The sequence below is a fragment of the Leptodactylus fuscus genome, chromosome 1 (genome assembly GCF_031893055.1).
Source record: "Leptodactylus fuscus isolate aLepFus1 chromosome 1, aLepFus1.hap2, whole genome shotgun sequence".
In the NCBI taxonomy this organism is placed as follows: Eukaryota; Metazoa; Chordata; class Amphibia; order Anura; family Leptodactylidae; genus Leptodactylus; species Leptodactylus fuscus.
The window spans coordinates 189,461,830-189,484,396 of record NC_134265.1 but is presented as its reverse complement, the minus strand read 5'-3'; the positions used below and the strand labels follow the sequence as shown (position 1 = coordinate 189,484,396).

The 22,567-nt window shown below is 42.7% G+C and overlaps 1 protein-coding gene across 1 annotated transcript; it reads right to left on the bottom strand.

The window, feature by feature from the left end:
• Window positions 1-303: 303 nt before the first annotated feature.
• On the bottom strand, window positions 304-22,249 carry LOC142194708 (ciliary microtubule inner protein 2B-like). The gene is made up of 5 exons (XM_075264019.1): window positions 22,182-22,249; window positions 9,240-9,433; window positions 5,905-6,122; window positions 3,135-3,324; window positions 304-401 (listed from the first exon to the last, which is right to left on the bottom strand). Exons 1-5 carry the CDS (start codon window positions 22,247-22,249, stop codon window positions 304-306), a joined length of 768 nt encoding a protein of 255 aa, XP_075120120.1.
• Window positions 22,250-22,567: the final 318 nt, after the last annotated feature.

The following is a 22,567-nucleotide window of genomic DNA, read 5'->3' as shown; positions in this document are numbered from 1 at the left end:
AATTAAAATATCAACAATGAGATCCAGCAAAATCCTGTTACCATATACAGTAGTATACAATATGATTGTGTAAGGATAATGTAGAACCTAATACATTGTGCTGGACTATAGTATATATCAATTTCCCTTTGAAGAGATCATGCAGTACAGTTATTTGCTGGCACATACAACATATGGAATTTCATTGCATATATTTATGAAATCATAAATAAAAACAGTACTTGTACGTAATATGTTTTATCTGATTTATTTAGCAACTCTTTTAAGACAGGTGTATATGTTGTAGAATCAAATGTAGTAACTTCAGAAGAGAGACGTCCATTGGAATGTTTGCTCATGCAGCTTTCCTATGGCATTTTCGCTGCTCTTTCCCCATGTGGACCCTATAGAAAACATTTGCCCTATAACATTAAAAAGATAAGTGTTACTAATATTATACAAAATTACATTTTTAGCAACGTTTACATAGAGACTGCAAGACGCAATCAACTCATTTTAGGTAGATTTACCAATTTAGATTGAGGCCCCACATTGCGAAAAAGCACCTTTTTTTCTGATGCAGATTTTGCTGTGGTTTTTTGAGCCAAAGCCAAGAGTGGCTACAAATGGAATGGAAAATATATAGGAAATCCTTATACTACTACCTTCTGCTCAAACCACTGGATTTGGCTCAAAAAAGCAGCAAAATCTGCAACAAGCCTAAGGCTAAGGTCCAACGTTACAGAACGCAGCTAAAAATAATTTTTCTGCAGCATTTTTATTTGCGTTTTCACTGCCGTTTTTCTCGTTTTTAAGAATGCAGCCTTTCCACAGCGTTTTTTTTTCTGTTATTTGTGAATAGTCAAAAACTCATTCACTTTGTAGGTACTGTAAAAACAAAAACTTGAGAGTCTTCAGTAGATGATACCTTTTTTAATGGCTAACTAATAATGATGACAGATTACAACGTTTCGAAGCTCTCGGCTTCTTCTTCAGGTATATCTAAAAACAATTTCTGAAGGCTGCATATTTATGTACAGAGGGACTCATAGGAATAGAATTCTAGGAGGGAGGGTGAAAGAAGGTTATTGGTTATTGTTACATACAAATAAACAATTCATCAGTTTGCAATGTTCTTATCAGTTCACAGAGTGTCTTTATGGCTGGCTGTCTCAGTTCAGTGATTTCTGTAGGATGCCATGAACCCATGTGACAGATTCATCTCTTTCTGCAATGTTTGAAGCAGGGTCAAAAACTTGTACTCATAAATCCGTCTCTCTTTCTTGGATTTAAAATTCCCTCTTAAAACCAAAATTTTCATATCATTGTTGATATTATGATCTTCATTGCTGAAATGTTTTGACATGGGAAGGTCCATTCTTTGTTCTCTTGACTGCCCTCCCTACCCAAGATGGGATAGCGTTCATCCAAAACACATAAAGAACTCCATTGTCTACAGCCAGGATATCAGATACCATCGCATATGTTTAGACTCTGCAGATGGAGACAAACACTTTGGGGGCCTCAAAAACACATTCTTGAGCCAGGGTTACCATCCAAGAACAATTGAAAACTAAATCACCAGGGCCACGAGAATACCAAGATCAGAGTTATTAAAATACAATACCAAACATGAAAACAATTGGGTGCCCCTGGTTGTCACATATAACCCACACCTGGAGACATTGAGAGGAATCACACGCAAATTACATCCACTACTCCAAAAAGACCACCGTCTAAAATCCATATTTCCAGACCTCCCTCTCCTGTGCTATAGACAGCCACCAAACCTCAGGAATATGGTTACTAGGAACTCACTGTCACCTCCAACTAACACAGGAACATTTCCATGCAGACAGAAAAGGTGCAAAACCTGCCCTCACATACTGACCACCAACAAGATAAAAATACCAAATTCTAACAGGGAATATAAAATCTTGGGCCGGTTTCAGATTAGCATAGCATGGCCGATTTATTGTGCACATATTATGGATGCAGCCTCTGCGAAGTTTCTGCGGTTCATTATTACTGGTGTTAGAGAGTCATAATTATAGATCTGATGATGCAACAAACCGCCCGCTATCATATCCATTTGAAAGCTGCCAAAAACTGGCATTTTATATGATGACATTTAGGTTGAGGGCCCACGTTGTGAAAATGCAGCTTTTTTTGCTGCAGATTTTGTTGCCGTTTTTTGAGCCAAAGCCAGGAGTGGATTGAGGAGAAGAAGATAGAAGTATAAGAAGCTTCCTATATATTTCCCATTCCTTTTGTAGCCATTCTTGACTTTGACTAAAAAAAAACCAGCAGAAAATATGCAACAAAAAAAACTGCGTTTCCGCAATCTGGGGCCTCAGCGTTGATGGGTGAAAATGTGTGGAACTTTTCCACCTGACAGAAATGTGTTGTACATTCATCTTTAGTAATAATCATTATTGCTATTATTTTAGCATATAACGGATATCACTAAAGGGGCAGTTGGAGTATCTATAAAGATCAGGCATGTACAGGACAGGGATTGTATGAAATGTAAACTTTATTGATGAGTTTGTGTATGTATTGTGTAAGTGTTTGGTGCAACTTCTTAGGTGCTGCCACCTTGACACTAAAAAACGTCAATCACAGCGTCAATAAACTTTCTGGTTATGTTCAGAGGGATATTATATAAGAATTCCTGACTAGGCTCAGAGGGGTATTACATTATCCCTCTATGTGACAAACTAGTATGTTCTCTGATAGGAGAGGGGATAACATGGACAGAAGTCCCCCTACCCCGTCTTGACCTTTGTATTAATTTTAAAGATGAGAATCATAATGATAGCCCATACATATTCTGAGCGATTTGTTGTTAAAAACACTGTTGGGAATTGAGATCTGCATTGCTAGGGATCTGTAAGAGCAATCATGATGATCTTGGTAGGATTTTAAATTGCAGCATGTCAATTATACCTATGAAAACGCAGATGGTTTCCCTCTAGGTACAGTGGAAGCAAAAAGTCTGCAGAGGTTTCTTGTGGAGGTCCCCTTTCTGTGAAAAGTGATGCAAAAGTGGCAACACATTGTGCTTTTTCTTGCATCGCTTTTTTACTGCAACCCGCTACATGGGGCTTAGATAATCCTGCACTCATTATACTCTAGTAGAAAAACTACTTTACCAGGTGTATATCCTGAATAGTTAGGGAGGAGGCCATTGTTGGTTCTGTATATTAATTTTCCTTGTCTTCTTTGCAGATACTCATTTGTTTGAGATAACTTTGTAGAAGGAATGTTTTCTGTAATATTTTCTTTGAAGATTTTTTTTATCTTTTCATTTCTGTAGGAAGGAAGTCCTGACATTTCACCTGTCTTTACACAGAAAAACATATGATTTATGACTGACACAGAACAACACTTTAGTTTCAGAGATTTTGCTTCCCAAAAAGCAGTTAGTAATAGTAGTTTTGCTTTTTCTTGCAATACCATATAATAAAATTCAAGGTGCTACTTCATTCTATTCTACCAGTATTTGCTATTCAAAAATTAATTTAAGAAGCCCAATGTTGTAATGGCTGATTTAGAATCAGTAAATGTGCTGTCCATTTTATGACATATAGCAGGTTACTGATATAATTACACAAAAGAATAAATGATTGGGTACTGTTAAAGACACCAGAAAATGACCTATTTTTAACACCAAGTTTTTATACTAAAAATATTTTTGTTTAGGATTTTTGATTACTTTTTTTTCTTAAATTTTCAATGATACTGTCTATATTAAAAAAAAAAAAAAAAAAAGTACTAAATCCTGCAATTTTCACTATGGCCACTAAGTCTAATAGTAAATTCACACTTGCCTCAATGAATTAATGCAGCATAACACCTCTAAAGTCATCACTCCTCACTGAATCCTCCACTGACATCAGATGATGTCATGTATTTCTCCTCTTTCAACAGAGCATATCTTTCCCACAGACCTTAAAGGGATTCTATCATTAGATACCTTTAAAACAGCTATTCTTCTCCTATCTTTCTTTTTCTGATCTGCGCACTCCATTCCTGAGAAATTTCTTTTTTATTCCTTATGCAAATAAGTCTTCAGAAAGCGCAGGGGGCATGTGCTCACTAAAGACTCTCCAACGATGCCTCTGACTTCTTCTGCCGACGTCTCTTCGTCGCACCATCAGCCGGCGTATCTGCATTTGGGATCCAGATTCTGCGCATGCTCAGTTAGCTCTGTCATGGTGCCTTGGGCAGAGCCAACTGTGCATGTCCGTTTGACCATTTTCTTGTGGCCTATTACATGAGCCTCCGTTTGGTCACAGGAAAATGGCTGAATGGACATGTGCAGTCGGCTCTGATAATGCGACATGGTAGAGCCGACTGAACATGCACAAATAAAAAAGAAATTTTTAGGAACGGTGGCACAGATCAGAAAAAGAAAAGTAGGGTATACCCTTCTAAAAGCTATTCTGATGTGGTGTTTGTAGAAAAAGGGATTACTATTGCTGCCTATAGCTATGAGACTGCTGTAACGCATATCACTAACTGCTGTCAACTGAATAAAGATGATGCTCATGCAAGATGGCAGCTTCCGATAAGAAAATATAAACAGATTAGAAAAAAAAGTGCTGACTTTTAGGCTGAGGTCCCACGTTGTAGAAAGGCAGCTTTTTTTGTTGCAGAATTTATTGTGTTTTTTCGAGCCAAAATCAGGAGTGGATTGAGCAGAAGGGAGAAGTATAAGAACTTCCTATATATTTCCCATTTCTTTTTGTAGCCATTCTTGGCTTTGGCTCCAAACTGCAGCAAAATGTGCAACAAAAAAAGCTGCGCTTCTGCAACATGGGGCTTCACCCTTAGGCTCCATTCACACGGAGGAAAATGGCGCTTTATTTGGCACTGAATTTTCCACGCTGAAAAAAAGCCTCCCATTGAGTTCAATGGGTTCCTCTAGCTTTTTTTCCACTAGCAGAATTTTTCACTAGCGTGGAAAATTCAGTGCAAAATAAAGCACCATTTTCCTCCATGTGAATGGACCCTTAGCATGTAAAAAAGAGAAAAGGAAGAAAACGGGGGGCACTCAACAAGAAAAGGTATCTTCTTTAAAAATGTAGTCCTTTATTAAAGTACATCATTAAAACAATGCGGGAGGGAGTGTTAACATATGCGGCAGAGGCAACAGCCGTTTTGCGCCTACGGGTGCTTTCTCAAGCCAGATATGTGTCAACCCTTAGCATACTGGACCTTTATTCTGCAGAAGCATGGCCACTAATTTCTAACTTTTGCAAATGCAGCTGAGAAAGCTCTGCTATTGCTAAAGTGACAGCGGTAAGTACAGATGTAACAGAGTAAACCCCAACTTCTGGTTATATTGCTGCAGTGTGATATCTTTTTACATTTCTCAATGACTTTCGTTGGTTTTTGTTATGTTCTGTGATAAGATATCACGCTGCAACAGTTTAACCAATGGAAGAAGTTTGGGTTAACTAAGTTACATCTCAATATAGCTGCTGGTAAATTATATAGGGGTAAGAAGGTTTTTTTTAGCTAGCACTCAATGTAATAATCAATATCCTTTTATTAATGGCTTGGTAAAGTTAGATCCACTTTTTACTACCCTTTTGCTCGATAATATACTTACAAAGTTAAATCCAAAGGCATCCCCCCTTTCTTCTATTCAAAATAAGGACAGTAAGAACAAACGAAAAGAAACAATAATAACAACAAAATAACAAAATAAGGATAGGTATGATAACTTTGGAAAGCTTGTCTGAATTTACCTGTGTATGAGTATCATTGAGAAATGAGGAAAAATATTCTGCTTTATGTCCAATGCACACGACTATATCTATCCACAATTGCGGATCTCATATAGTTGCAACATAAACAAGTACACCTCTCTGTACACAACTAAAAACTATTCTGTAGAATAATGGAAGAACAAACCTGCTGAGTTTGTCGATCACATTTTGGCTTCTCCCTTTGGGTAATGTCTCTCAGAGAAGTCCATCTGTCCATTTCAGATGAAGTACATTTTGCAGGTGTGTTCAGCTCACGCTTTATTTCCTCTATTGCTTTTATTGCATAAGATGTTTGAGGATGTCCGTTATAAGTGTGCTTTGTTTGAGTATAAAAATACTTTTCACTTGATGGATCAAAATGTCCTTGAATTGAAAGAGGGAAATAGCAAGCTATACTATTTTTGATTAACAGTGTCTGTGAGTTTGCTGTTGTGTTCATGATATACTGCACACAAAAGCACAATCCCGCATTCTATGTAATGTTAAAAAAAGACAGACATATTATCGGATATATATAGCAAGTACCATAGAGAGCAGATGTGAGCTATGACATACAGCTGACACCTGCTTGTAACACCCATAGTCAGAGTTAAGTTCCAATCAAAGAGTACCTTTCATGTCCTTGGCCACAGGCAGTTCTATATACTGCTAGAAAGCCAACAGTGCTCTGAATTCAGCGCACTGTGGGCTTTCCCATTAAGTGCCCTGGGGGAAGATCTATGATGCTGAGCGGTGAGGCACCCCCCCTCCTGACAGTACTCATCCATATAGAACTGGGGGGGCATTCCTCACCGCTAAGCGTAATCATTGGGTGGTAAGGAACACCCACTCTGACAGTACAGCGCTGTGGACACTACTGTCAGGAGGGGTGTTCGTCACAGACTGTCAGAAATGCCCTTCTGACAGTAAAAAGCTATCGGTATCTGCACCGATAGCTCTTCCCCAGGGCACATAACGGGAATTCCAAAAGTGTGCTAAATTCAGTGCACTGTTGACTTTCTAGTGATATTTAAAACCGCATGTGCCTGAGGACGTGAAGGGTGCCCTCCACACGGTATAATGTCTCACAGTGACCCCTCCAAACAGTATAATGTCCAATAGTGATCTCCATATAGCATTTTGGGCCTCTTCAATGACGTCACAGATCGCTGAGGCCTCTAATTGCTGCAAAATGACAGCGGCCTGACCCACATGACCACTGAGACCCAATTACAGTCTGTGAAGTTATTGAAGAGGTCTTAAGACCCATGATGGAGCCTAGGAGATGTGGGTGCCACTGGTTTTTATGTTTGATAACCTTCTGTGAGCTTCCAATCAATATACTATGCGGTCTGAAGAAGAATAATAATAGCATTTTAGTTTTAAATGTGTCCTACAAATACTCCAAGTGCTATAGTCTTACTTACTGATCCCTGCTCATGCCCACGGCCACTTCCACTTCCCTTTCAGCATTCAGGACCATGCATCAAGCTGAATAGCGTCAGAGATGTCCTAGCGCTGCTCAGTGATGCGATTTTTGGATGCAGGACCCCCTAGAGGGATGGAATGGAATGGGGAATGGATGGATGGAAGGGGGTTGGAGCCAGCCATGGGCAGGAGCGGGGAATGGTAATAATAGGGGCCATAATCTGCTGATGTAATCCTGCAAGTAACGGCTTATTTAAAAAAAAAGCAGCAGGGGCACCTAAGGCCTGTGGCCTTGTAGTAGCTGCTACAGCTGACATGGTGGTAGTTCCACCACTGCACACAAGGAAAAGAGTATTATTTGGGTTTTGGAGCAAAATTTAGATGTTTTAGGCATACCAATTTTGCAGAGCCTCTGAAATGCCAGAAAAGTGGAATTCTAACATATGATCCCATTCTGGAAAATGCACCCTTCATGGAATTTAGCAGGGTTGTAGTGACCATTTTTCAATGTGCAACACATTGCATTCATTTATTTTCCCTAAATGAATGTGCACCAAATGGTGAAAAGTTAAAATAGAATTTTTTCCAGCAATACGTGATTTCAATGTGCAATATGTTGTTCCTAGCTTATGTCACTGATGAATACTCCCAAAGTTGTTGTACCTTCCTCTTAAGAGTTTTTGGAGTGTGCGTCTCTGCCAACACAATATGGGCAAAACATATTGAGCATTAAAATTACATATTTCTGGAGAAATTACTATTTTCACTTTTCACCAAAAGGTGCACATTAATTTCTGAAAAATAAATTAATGCAACAATCAAGCATTAATATACTCACTATGTCCCTTGATGAATTCCTTGATGGTGTACTTTACAAAATGGAGTCACGCCTTGAAAAATTCCACTATACTGGCACATCTGGGGCTCTCCAAAAGTGAAATAGCATCCAAAAGCAGTGCCTCTAATTAACACTCCAAAAGCCAAAAAGTACAGCACTCCTTTCCTTCTGAGTCTTACTATGTATCCAAACAGCAGTTTGCACCCACCTACAGTATACACCTTTTTTTTTGCCCGGCATAACCAGCTTAAAGTTTTAGGAGTGTGTGTCTCTGTTAACACAAAGTGGGCACAGCATATTAGGCTCTGAAATGACTCTGAAATTTCAAAAAAAAAATATATAAAAATTTGCACATTAATTTTTGAATGTATTCTTGAGATTAAATTTTGAGGGTTAAATTTTTTATTTTTCCTTGGAGCCTCTGCAACTGTCCGCCAATGAAATGTAAATATCCTAATTAGGCCACAAACACACATGATGCTCTATAACTTCTGAGTTCTTTTGTATTGTTGTATGGCATGTTTTCTTCTTTAACCCTTTGTGAAAATTAAAAATTTGGGGAAATTTGCGAAAAATTATAATACGGTAGGCCAGTTGCAACACGGTCGTCTGAAACTGACCTTAAACAGTATAATAATATTATAGGGCAGATTGTAAAGGTTATGGTGATACTAATCAGTGTACACAATTTTGATAAGTTTTACATGTTTCTTAAACATTAAATTGCTTCTACGTCTTTTCAAGCTCCCCGCTAAGGCACTTCAGGGCACTAGGGGATTAAATATACAGATATGTATCAGGCACTCTATTCAGACAGGCCCCTGACAGCAGCCACCTAGACCATTGTTAGACCTGTAGTTGCCATGGTGTTTCATGAGCATTGACAATCTCATTGTGGGGGACAATGGAGCTGTCCGTTTGACCTCTTTGGGTTAAACAGCCGGGACTGGAGTCATTGTCCTGACTGTTGCAGCAAGAGCCTGGCTGTCAGTTAAAGCTGAGCTCCTACAGTGATCACGCGGGCTCTACTTCTGAGTCCATTGTCACATATATATTCACATAATCTTATTAACAACATTCCCTGACATACATGTACATATCAATGCAAGAAGGGGTTGATAAGGCTGCCCAAAACCTGCCATGTTCTAATATGGTTATGTCATAATAGTGATTATCTTTATTGCTATTTTAGAACATACTGAATATATAATGATACAGTATAGTTAAGTACATACCAAGCTTATTGTTCCAGTTTTCAGCATCTCTTCTTGAATAATTAGAAACTTTTCCATCAAACTCCATATAATAGGAAGGAATGTGATTGCATCCATATCTCTGGAGGCCAGGTTCATAGTTCGCTGATCTAAGAGTAGCATTGCCATATATTTTACCTTGTTCACTGTGGAGTTTTGGAGTGTAGCCTGTGTAGCTAAAGAAAACATTAAAGTAAGATTACATATAAAAGGAAGAATGGAAGCAGTTTACTGTATATTTCCCATCAATTCCAAACTGTCAACTAGAGCAGACTTTTTTACAACAATCTTATGGCCCAGATTTATTATTGTGGATGTGACTAGACACTAGCATAAACGCAGCACATCTTTGGTGCAGTGTGGCGTATCTTGGTGCATTCATTTTGGCTAATATTTTTTCAGCTTGTTAGACATGTGGGTGTGGATTCTCAGAAAAATAAGATAAGACTTAAATGTGCCACGATATACCAAAACTGCACCACAATTGTGTCAAATTCGAATTCTGTGTAAATTTTAATTCCAAGTCAAAGGTGGTATAAATATAGACTACTTATCACCTACATCCGGTGACATTACAAACTTCAGCTACTGTGTAAACACAGACTGAAAATACACCATATTGACGATGCTGAGTCATTTTCCTTTCAAATAAAGTTTAATGTCCCCCAATAGCAGCCCCACAAAGTTTAACTCTATAGTGACCAGCCTGTGTTAGGCCTTGACAGCGCCAGTCCTCTAATGAGGCGAGGTGAGGCGACGGCCTCAGGCGGCGCTCTCGATGGGGCTCCTGACCATCCCAAATGAGCCCTTGTAGCACTGATTGGGAGTGAATGACATTATTAGCAGGTGCAGGGTCTTCTGATCCCTGCTTGCATACATTGCCGGCAGGAGCCTGAGCTGCCCCTCCTCCTCCTTTATTGCTATCTTCTGATAAGTATTTGTAAATATGAAAACTGTTGCTTTTCTCAATTCAGGTTCCAGCTGCCATTGTTAAGTTGATGACTCCCATTAGTCTTAGGCCGGAGGCCGCCTCAGTTTCTGGTCCAAAAAACGGGTAGCCACGACTGGATGCCGGTGCAGCGCATCGGCATCCATTCACGGCACTCAGATCTGGAATAAGCCCAAATGAATGGGCCTAGTCGGGAGGGAAGTGAGAATGAGCATGTTGCTTCTTTTTTCCGGGAGCCGGAACAAACCACTTCCGGAAAAAAAAACTGACCATCTCCCATTGATTTCAATGGGACCCGTTTTTCTGGTCAGGATTTTGAGGCAGATTCCACCTCAAAATCCTGACCAAAATACCCCGTGTGAACCTAGTCAATGTTCGTCATTTACCTACAGCAGAACTGGTATGAAAAATTGTATGCACATCTGTCTGAAACATGAAGGGCTAGAGGGTAATTCATTAGTGTATTTTTTAAAGTCTTTGTGTCGGTTAAAAGGTACAATCCATGTTTTTTCACCCATGACTCATCTTTATATGGCCTTTAAATGTAGTTTGTCCGTGATGACTCATAATTCATTTAACAGCAGGAGGATAAACAACATTAAAACCTTGACCATGATAGAAACTACACATATTATGCAGGTTTATAAGGCCATGAAATAGAGTAAGTTATCATCATGTGCTATTTCTACAATGTTGGCCATAATGAAGTATATAGAAAAAACAAAAATAGAAAATAAATAGACAAACAGAAATAGAATATAAAACCTGAAAATACTTTGCCACGAAACTTAGTACCTAGTTTCTTTAAGGGATTGGACAGGATTGGAAACAGTTCCACATATGTCCATGGTTTGTATATGGTATAGCAATTCATCTTATTTAAAAGAAACACGTCACCAGGAAAATGCAGTTGGCAAGCAGCGTGCTAAAGAGCAAAATAAACTGATCACATTCATATAAAGACTTGTATGAAAAAATTCAGTAATCTTTCTCTCCTCTGCAGTAACTATAACTTTCAATGGAGGACCACCTCCGATACCTGGGAATTACACCCTGTTATAACGCCCTCTATTCTACAAATTATTTCCGGCTTTTTTTTTTTATAACGTGTAGATGTACTAGTGTAAAAACAATTTCCCATATTTTCAAGAAAATTTCCAAACCAAATTTTTTTGAGAATCAACTAATTTCTGGTGGAGCTTCTAAAAGTCTATATACAGGACCCCTCCCATAAATCATCCCATTTTCAAAACTGCACTTCTTAAAACTTTCACTTGAGCATTTAACATTTGCTAACCCAGTAATTTCATAGGAAATAAAGAAAAACGGAGGCAAAATGTAACGTTTCAAATTCTTTTAATAATACATTAAATTAGCCCCAAAATTTACTCATTAACAAGGGGTAAATAGAAAAAAATACCTCTCAAAATTTGTTGAAATATCTCACATGTTGCTGTAAATTGCTGTTTGAGTACACGTCAAGGCGCTGAAGGAAAGGAGCGCCATTAGGCTTTTGGAGACAAGAGGATTTGCTGCAATATATTTTGGATGTCATGTTTCATTTGCAGAGTCCCTGAGTTACCAGAACAGTGGAAAACCCCCAAAAGTAACAACATTTTGTATGCTACAGTGCTTAAGCAATTTATCAAGGTTATAGTGAGCATTTTGACTTTACAGTTGTTTCATACAATTTATTATCATAAAAATATTTTTTCCAATAATTTAAAGTTTTCATTTTTCAACCCTATTTTTTTTTCAATTTAGAAATGAAAGATGAAAACTACCACTTGGGCACTGGCATCACGCAGAAGGTGAGGAGGGCCATTAGGCTTTGCAGAAGAAATTTTGCTGGAATTAGTTTCAAATGCCAAGACATATTTTCATAATCCTAAAAGGTGCCAGTGTAATGGAAAGCCCCAAGACATGATCCCATTTTGTAAACTACACCCCTCAAGAAATGTATCATGGGGTAAATGAGTGCACAGCAGGTGTAAATGAAAACTCTATTTTTTCCAGATACAATATTTTTTGGACTATAAGACGCACTGGACTATAAGACACACCTAGGTTTTAGAGGAGGAAAATTTTGAAGCAAAAAATGGTAAAATATTTAATATGTGGGAGTTGTAGTTTTGCAACAGCTGTAAGGTCACATTGACAGTTGCCCCTCCAGCTGTACGGAGATCCATAGAGCGTTTTTTTTTTGCGGGGCCAGATGTACTTTTTAGTTATAACAATTTGGGAAAAGTCTATTGCTTAGATCACCTTTTATTTAAATCAGAGGCAACACAGTGAAAAAAAAACCGGCGGTCGACTCCTGCAACCATGCATTAGCTCCGGCATCTCCGCTGTAAGGGCTAGTTCACACGGGGGCAAGAAGGTGTTTTTTGACAGCGGATTTCGCCTCAAAATCCGCCTCCATACAATGGTGATCTATGGAGATCACTAGCGTTCTTTTTTCTATTAGCGGCATGTTGTCGCTAGCGGAAAAAAGAAGCGAGCTGCCCTTTCTTCAGGCGGATTCAGCGGCTCGCTGAGCAACCTCCGGAGTCGGCCCATTCATTTGAGCTGACTCCGGAGGGGGAAGCCGCAACCGCGACGGTCGTGGCAGGCGGGTTGCCAAAATCCGCCCCACTGCTCCCCGTATGAATGAGCCCTAAGAGTTACAGCTATTTACTCACCGATCACCACTCCTGTCCATGGCCGCATATTACATTGCTGACATTGAACAGTGTGAGAACGTCAAAGACCGCTGAGGCCTGTAATTGGGCTTTAGCAGTTACGTAGGTCGTGCGAGCTTCAAGGTGCATAATGACTCGAGCGTGACCTAGTGGTCACATACGTCACACCATTGTCATTAAGCTGCAATTACATGCCTCAGCTGTCTATGACATCAGAGCCCAAGAGAGGTGAGTAAGACAGTTAGTTATGTCTTAATCACTTCCTCTGGTCCTCCAATCATTCTACTCTACAGTGTAAAGAGACTCTAGAGCAGGGGTGCTCACAGTTTTTGAGCATGTAAGCTACTTTAGAAACTGACCAAGGGATAAGATCTACTACCCAGTTCTTGTGGGCGGGGGTGGGGCGGGGCCTGGGTGGGGTGGGGCAGGCCAGGGCAGGGCCTTGGGCAGGGCGGGGCGGAGCGTGAGAGCAGGAGACAGCTCTCCGGTGTCTGCTTGTTCACAAAGCAGGCTGAGAATCATCTCCGGAAACTGACAGGCGAGGCCGCTGCAGCCCTGACTGCGAATGAGTGCAAGGCCCTGGCCTGCCAGTGTCCGGAGAGGATTCTCAGCCTGCGCTGTCAACAAACAGACACTGATCCCGAGATCGACCCATACGTCCTTCGCGATCGACCAGTAGATCGCGATCGACGTATTGGGCACCCCTGCTCTAGCGTATATTAATAACTTGTGGGTTGTGACCCCAAAAAAGTTCAGGTTCTAGTAAAACCAAAATTTTTGCAATATTTGCAACAAACACCATAGGCACTACTATTGGACATTATACTGTGCAGAGGCCACTATGGGAAATTACTATATGAAGGCCATGATGGGACATTATACAGTACTGTGTGGATGGGTCACTATTAGAAAGGACTGAGTACTAGCACGCTCCCATAAGAATGAATGGGTGCGGCCGGCGCGCAGGGGGTAAATCGGCAGGACGCCGGCCCCGGCTGCGTGCTGGCTGCGTCCATTCATTCCTATGGGAGCGTGCTATTCGAAACTACCGTTTCGAATAGTACTCGCTCATCTCTAGTCACTATAGGCCTTTATACTGTGCGAAGGGGCCACTATGGCACATTATGTTGTATGGGGGGGCCACTGTGGCATATTATACTTAGGGGAGGGGCCACTGTGGGACATTATGTTGCATGGATGCCAATATGGGACATTATACTAAGTGAAAGGGCTACTATGGGAGTGAAGTGATGTGAATCCTGGGAGCTCTACAGCTGTATCAATGTGCTGTGCTGTGCTGTGAACGCAGGGAACTGGAAAGTCCCTGCTATGCCATAGAAGACAGGCAGTAACTCATAGGACATTGAGGCACATGTGGCATGATGATGTCACTGCAACCGCCTGTACAGTTCTACAGGGAAAGACTTCGGCTGCCCCAATCATCGTGGGAGAGTGGTGAGGTGAGTAAAAGATTTATTGTTTTCTGGAAAGGGATTACCTGATAAGAGGGCAAGCTATTATTTGTAGAGGGGCTAATATTTATAGTGGGGGAACTATTAAATATAAGGGACTACTGTATGGTGAGCTATTATTTATAAGGTGAAACTGTTATACATAATTTATAAAGGAGGTTATTATAAAAGATGAACTATAATATGTAAGGGGGGGGGCTGTTGTATATAATTGTTCCCCCTTATGTTAGTCCCCCTATATATTATCATTCCTCCCTAATAAATAAAAGTTCTAAGGGGGAGGCATATATAAGGGGGATTTTATAATATAGGAACTATTTTATACAAGGGGCGCTATCATAAGAGAGGAATTATATTATATAATAGGGTGCTGTTATATAAGGGGGAGACTGTTATATATAAGGGGGCTATAATGGGAGAGGAACAATTATATGTAAGGGCGGCTATTATAAGAAAGGAACTATTATATATAAGGTGGGCTGTTATAAGGGGGAGCCTGTTACATACACTGCTCAAAAAAATAAAGGGAAAACTCAAATAACACATCCTAGATCTGAATGAATGAAATATTCTCATTGAATACTTTGTTCTGTCCAAAGTTGAATGTGATGACAACAAAATGACACAAACATCATCAATGGAAATCAAATTTATTAACCAATGGAGGCCTGGATTTGACCAGGCTGAGGTGTGAAGCCCTGCAGAAACTAGAATGTGATTTTCATAAACTACGCCAAGAAAACGCTGAATTGTGGAGAGTGATAGCAGACATGAAATCTCAGATACAACACCTCACCCAAGAGAGAGGGTCAGAAAATGAGGGGGGGGGGGGGGGTGAGAAACAAAGGACAGATAACAGACAGGACCCCAACAAAGCAGAAGGAAAAACAACACAGGAGAGACCAGAGCTGCCGCCCACCCAAAGAACAGAACCAGAGCTACCCCCCCAACCCAAGATCAGAACCAGAGCTGCCCCTCACCCAAAGAACAGAACCAGAGCTACCCCCAACCCAAGATCAGAACCAGAGCTGCCCTCCATCCCAAGATCAGAACCAGAACAAACCCCAACAACCCAGCCGAACAGCAGACAAGTCTTGACGAGGAGATCACCGGGTCCAGATATTGTCCTGATCACAGACTCCAATGGCAAATACCTGGACACAAATAGACTGTTCCCAGTGAAAAGAGTCACCAAAATCCACTGTTTAACAATCGAAAAAGCAAACGCTGTCATCAACGACCCTTATTTCACCAAACCCAACCACGTCATCATACACACAGGGACAAAAAACCTTGAGGCCCAGGACCAGCACCAACAGATAGCGGGACAGCTGACCCAGCTAGCAGAGAAAGCGCAACAACAGTTCCCGGACTCTAGTATCATCCTGTCATCTCTGCTCCCACGAAAAGACATCTCTGAACACATGATCAGAGATATCAATTCAGAGCTGGCATCCAAAATCCGATCAACATCAGGTATCACCCTGGCACAACACCCCTCCATAGACAAACGTCACCTATATGATGACAAACACCTCAACAAACAGGGAGTCAGCCTCCTGGCCAAAGAACTTAAAGACATAGTGCTCAACAGAGACCCCTGGCCCATACACCATACAAGACAAAAACATGTGGAGAAGTTACCTGTGGAGAGGTCACCTTCCAGGAGACACACCCAAACACCATACCCCCCTCAACATACAAGACAAAGACCCATGGGGAGGTTGCCTGGCTGGAAAATATCTCAAACACAACGTCTCCCCAAAAAACTGGAAATGGGGACTACTATAAGCCAGGGCGGAAGCCACCTGTGCCATACAGAACAAGGCAGAGCACAGATATGGAGGAGATAAGAACCATGTTCAGCACCCTGTGCAACACACTGCTCCAGACTGGGATCCACAACATAACCACCAATCAGGAACCCAGCCCGTCCTCTGCAGGACAGCTCATTACAAGGTATACCCACCAAAGATGACACCACTGACTATCAGTAGCTGGAATATCCAAGGGCTGAACACCTCAGCCTTTGGATCCAAACCAAACGATCCAGACTTTATAGACAGACTAAAAAACATAGACATCCAAATCCTCCTAGAGACATGGACCTGGGCAGAAGATGAATCCCTAACACCCATGGGCTACAAGGAATTCTCTGTCGCTGCCCGGAAAAGCAAGACTACCAAACTAGGCCGCCACTCAGGAGGCATACTAATATGGTTCAAGGAGGAACTTAAAGAACATGTGAAAGCCATCAAGCGCGGTGACAACCACATGTGGATAAAAATAAGCAACTCCATCCTCAACGGCCAACACGACATCTATCTCTGTGCAGTATACATCCCCCCATCAGAGTCCCCCTACCACAACCCAGACATCTATGAGGTCCTACAAAGGGAATCTGCCCAGTTCCAGTCCCAAGGCAGAGTGCTGATCTGCGGCGACCTAAACGCCAGGACTGGCACAGAGAAAGACTTCCTGTGCTCTGATGGAAACCTGCACATCCCGGTAGGTGAGGTCCACCACCTGCAGTCTGCACAGAGAAGAAGAAATAGCTATGACATAGCCGTCAACAAGAGCGGGAGACAGCTGCTGAACCTGTGCCGGAGTCTGGGACTGTACATAATGAACGGGCGTACCAGAGGGGACTCTCAGGGACGCTTCACACTAAACTCTCACGTGGGCAACAGCGTGGTGGACTATGTCATCACAGACGCAGACCCAGCAGACATAGATGCTCTCATAGTCACCCCTGAGACACACCTGTCAGACCAGGACCAGATCCTGCTGTACATGAGATCCACTGACAAGCCACTCACAAAGCAGCCCCACCAGATTGGTCTCTACAACCTACCACCATCCTTTAAATGGGCCAGTCACCGGGCCACCGAATACACCAATGCGGCTAACCGACCCGAAATCAAGGAACTGCTCACAAACTTCTATATGAGTTCCTACCAGCCAGACCAACAAGGGGTCACCCGAGCAGTGAAGGACTTCAGTAACATCCTGTACACCACAGCAGAACTAGCAGGCCTGAAACAGACAAAGCCCAAGAGACCGACTAACAAACAGTCTCACAAATGGTTTGACAGCGACTGCAAGGCTCTACGCCGTTCTCTAAGGGCAGTCTCCAACCAGAAACACAGAGACCCCAACAACAGAGAGACGAGGGAAGCCTACAACAATCTATGCAAGCAATACAAAGGCATCCTCAGAGAGAAGAAACAGAGGTGCCTCTCCCACAAAATAGAGCAACTAGAGGACTCCCTCCAGGACAGCTCATTCTGGGAGACCTGGCACCACATGGGCACAAAGCCCAAGAAAAACTCTCTCCACATCCAAAATGGCAATATCTGGCTCAACTACTTCAGAGGTCTCTACAAAAACATCCCAGAAGAAGAACTAATCCCAGAACAGCAACAGATAATCACCAAACTGAGGGACATGGAGAAAGTCATCAAAGACTTCCAGAACCCTCTGAACTCACCAATCACCATAAAAGATATACAGGAAAGAATTGTCCTGCTGAAAGGCAAAAAGGCCAGTGGCCCTGACGGCATCCTACCAGAGATGATCAAATACAGCCCTCCAGCAATACACGCGGCACTGGCAAAGCTATTCACCCTCGTGCTCAATGCTGGACACTTCCCTGAAGACTGGAACAAAGGCCTCATAACCCCCATCTACAAGAATGGAGACCAATATGACCCCAACAACTACAGAGGGATCTGTGTCAGCAGCACGCTGGGGAAACTGTTCAACAGCATCATCAATAACAGAATCCTCACCTTCCTCACACAACACGGGGTCCTCAGCAAGAGCCAAGCAGGGTTCATGCCAAACCACCGCACCACAGACCATATCTACACCCTGCACAGCCTCATCAAGACGCACGTCCACAACACCAGAAGAGGCAAGATATTTGCCTGCTTCGTAGACTTTAAGAAGGCGTTCGACTCAGTATGGCACCCAGGCCTACTCCTAAAACTCCTAGAGAGTGGAATAGGAGGAAGAACGTACGACGTCATCAAGAGCTCCTACACCGGAAACCAGTGCAGTGTGAAGGTGAATGGGAAAAGGACAGCATACTTCCAACAGGCCCGAGGGGTCAGACAAGGCTGTAGCCTGAGCCCAACGCTCTTCAACATCTATATCAATGAACTGGCTACAGCCCTGGAGGCCTCACCAACCCCAGGCCTCACCCTGAACGACTGGGAGGTGAAGTTCCTGCTATACGCCAACGACCTCCTACTCCTGGCCCCTACCGAGAAAGACCTCCAAGAAAGCCTGTCACATGGGCCCTACCCATCAACCAGAAGAAGACCAAAGTCATGGTATTTCAGAAGAAGGGCCACAATAAAGCCTCCACCCCACAATTCACAATGAACGGCTCCACACTGGAGAAAACCAACAGCTACACCTACCTGGGGCTGGAGCTCAGCCAATCAGGAAGCTTCAAAGCAGCAATAGAAACCCTGAAAGCAAAAGCCTGCAGAACCTTCTACGCCATCAGAAGACAACTGTACCACCTCAAACCACCGGTGAGGGTCTGGCTGAAGATATTTGATGCAGTCATCTCCCCGATCCTTCTCTATGGCAGCGAGGTTTGGGGCCCAGCCACCTACCCAGACCAGTCAAAGTGGGATTCCAGCCCAACAGAGAACTTCCACCTGGAGTTCTGCAAATACCTGCTCCGTGTCCATCGCAACACCTCCAACATGGCCTGCAGGGCAGAGCTAGGCAGACTCCCCCTATGGCTCACCATACAGAAGAGGGCGCTAGCTTTCCAGGCAGACATCCAGGGGAGCAAGCCTGACTCCTACCACCACAAAGCATGGCTAAGCCACCTGAGCAAACCAGACACTCACCAAACAAACAACAGCCAACCACCAAACCAAAAACACCAACAGATGATAACCAAGGCCGAAATAAAGGCGACCACAGAGGCAAACAGAGAGCGGTACATTGAAGAATGGAGAAACGAAATAAATAACTCCAAGAAACTCACCGTGTACCAATCCCTACAAAGGGACTACACCATGGCCACCTACCTGCAGAGAATACGCTACCCCAAACACAGACAGACCCTGAGCCGGTACAGACTGAGCGCCCACAACCTAGAGATAGAGACGGGGCGATACAGGCAGACGTACAAGCCACGGGAGAACAGACTGTGCCGGCACTGTGACCAGGGGGCCCTAGAAGACGAGACCCAGTTCCTGCTACACTGCACCAAATACTCAGCTGTGAGGGCCGTCTACTACCAAAGACTCTCTGCCCACATCCCAGACTTCATATCTGCAGACGAGAAGGGGAAACTCTACATCCTACTGGGAGAAGAAGAGGCCACTGTGGAGATCACTGCCCAATACGTGTCCAGCTGTCACCAAACAAGAGGAAGATGAGACTCCACAGACTGTTATATTTATCCCAATACACCCACCCCACCCCACCCCCACCTCCCCATATAGTGGTCACCAACGAAGAGGAAGATGAGACTACACGGACTCCTATACCCCAAACCAACCGCCCCACCCCACCTCCCCATATAGCGGTCACCAACTAAGAGGAAGATGAGACTCCATGGACTGTTATAACCCAAACAACCCACCCCCCCATACCCACCACTCACCCAACTGAATCCAATCCCCCACACACACACACACTTTACTAGCTTTGGCAATGCTAAATATCTATTCGGACGTGCCAATAAAGCTTTTTTGATTTGATTTGATTTGAGTCACCCCCAACATTAAAGTGGAAAAACATACTACAGGCTAATCCAATTTTGATGTAATGTCCTGAAAACATGTCAAGATAAGGCTCAGTAGTGTGTGTGGCCTCCACGTGCCTATATGACCTCTCTACAATGCCTGGGCATGCTCCTGATGAGGTTGCGGATGGTCTCCTGAAGGATCTCCTCCCAGACCTGGACTAAATCATCTGCCAACTGCTGGACAGTCTGTGGTGCAACATGACGTTGGTGGATGGAGGGAGACATGATGTCCCAGATGTGCTCAATCGGATTCAGGTTTGGGGAACGGGTGGGCCAGTCCATAGCTTCAATGCCTTCATCTTGCAGGAACTGCTGACACATTCCAGCCACATGAGGTCTGGCATTGTAGGAGGAACCCAGGGCCAACCGCACCAGCATAAGGTCTCACATGGGGTCTGAGGATCTCATCTTGGTATGTAATGGCAGTCATCCTACCTCTGGCGAGCACATGGAGGGCTGTGTGGCACTCCAAAGAAATGCCACCCCACACCATTACTGACCAACTGCCAAGCTGGTCATGCTGAAAGATGTTGCGGGCAGCAGATCGCTCTCCACGGTGTCTCCAGACTCTGTCATGTCTGTCACATGTGCTCAGTGTAAACTTGCTTTCGTCTGTGAAGAGCACAGGGCGCCAGTAGCGAAGTTGGCATTCCTGGTGTTCTGTGGCAAATGCCAAGCGTCCTGCATGGTGTTGGGCTGTGAGCACAACCCCCATCTGTGGACGTTAGGCCCTCATACCATCCTCATGGAGTCGGTTTCTAACCGTTTGTGCAGACACATGCACATTTGTGGCCTGCTGGAGATCATTTTGCAGGGCTCTGGCAGTGCTCCTCCTGTTCCTCCTTGCACAAAGGCGGAGGTAGTGGTCCTGCTGCTGGGTTGTTGCCTTCCTACGGCCCCCTACACGTCTTCTGGTGGACAGACACAGCAAACCTTCTTGCCACAGCTCGCATTGATGTGCCATCCTGGATGAGCTGCACTACCTGAGCCACTTGTGTGGGTTGTAGAGTCCGTCTCATGCTACCACGAGTGTGAAAGCACAAACAACACTCAAAAAAGATTAAAACATCAGCCAGAAAGCATTGGTACTGAGATGTGGTCTGTGGTCCCCACCTGCAGTATCACTCCTTTATTGAGTGCGTCTTGATAATTACCAATAATTTCCATCTGTTGTCTATTCCATTTGCACAACAGCAGGTGAAATTGATTGTCAATCAGTGTTGCTTAGAGTTACATTGTGTTGCTTAAGTGTTCCTTTATTTTTTGAGCAGTGCATAAGAGGCTATTACGTATAAAGGAGGAACTATTGTATATAAGGGTGAATTTGTTATATACAAACAAGTAACTACTACTGGTACAAGCCTTGTTGCTGTATCAGCATTTAGGACCCGACTTTCCATGATTGATTATGATGTTTTATCCTCAGTCCACTTAACTAAAGCCAGTGAAGACTTTTTGAGGTATATACTGATTATTCAGTGTTATTTACTAGAGATGAGCGAGAACTATTTGAAATGGCCATTTCGAATAGCACGCATCCATAGGAATGGATGGAAGCGGCCGGCACGCCGACTTTGCCGGCGGTCAGCCGCTTAACCCCCTTGCTGCCGGCTGTGTCCATTCATTCCTAGGGGTCCGTGCTTTTCGAAATGGCCATTTCAAATAGTACTCGCTCATCTCTATTATTTACATGATGGAGAAAATGCTAAATTATATTGCAACAAATATTTCAAATTTTATTTTTACTTTTTTGTTTCAGTTATAGAAATAGCACATTTGTGTACATATTACTAGTTATGTGGGTATTTTTTTTAACCTTTTTTTATAACATTTGATGAGATCTAAACTATGATATTTTAGTCTACAGACAGACTGTATACTTCTGTTTTATGATCCTGAGCTATATATGCATACATTTAGATGGGTATAACAGACAGTCCACTAGTAATCTGATTTTTCCATGTATTGGCAACACTTTACACTATTGCAGTGTCACATATTAAAAAACTGAGAAATACAAATGTAACAATTGTTTTCACTTACCCTGGTACATATGTTGGGTCATAGCTGGAAAACAGAGACTTGGGTATCTGTGGTAAAACAATAGGCATTTTTGCAGACAGTGTTGGTGAAGCAGAAAACTATCAGTACAGATTATGGCGGATCAGCTGGAGCTTGCCTGGTAACAGTAACTGGAGACACCGAGGAATTGTTATCACAACCAGAAACTCTATGGAGCTGTTTGTCCACACAACCTGTCCAGCAAAAATATTTCTGTATCAATGTATAGGAAAAATTAGTTGTCTATTAACTATTATTGGCAGGTTGATATTTATTATGCCTACTTAATAAAAGGAAATGTTTGTATATTAACCCAGCATTTGCTGCTTTGTGGTTGGTTGCTATAGTAACGGTATAACAGTATAGAT

Excerpts from the sequence above, each read along its gene's own strand:
- LOC142194708 (XM_075264019.1), bottom strand. The coding sequence starts at position 22,249 with ATGCCTATTGTTTTACCACAGATACCCAAGTCTCTGTTTTCCAGCTAT. Across the intron at positions 9,434-22,181 it reads GACCCAACATATGTACCAGG|CTACACAGGCTACACTCCAA; the intron begins GTAAGTGAAAAC and ends TGTTTTCTTTAG. Across the intron at positions 3,325-5,904 it reads GTGATCGACAAACTCAGCAG|ACAGGTGAAATGTCAGGACT; the intron begins GTTTGTTCTTCC and ends TTCTGTGTAAAG.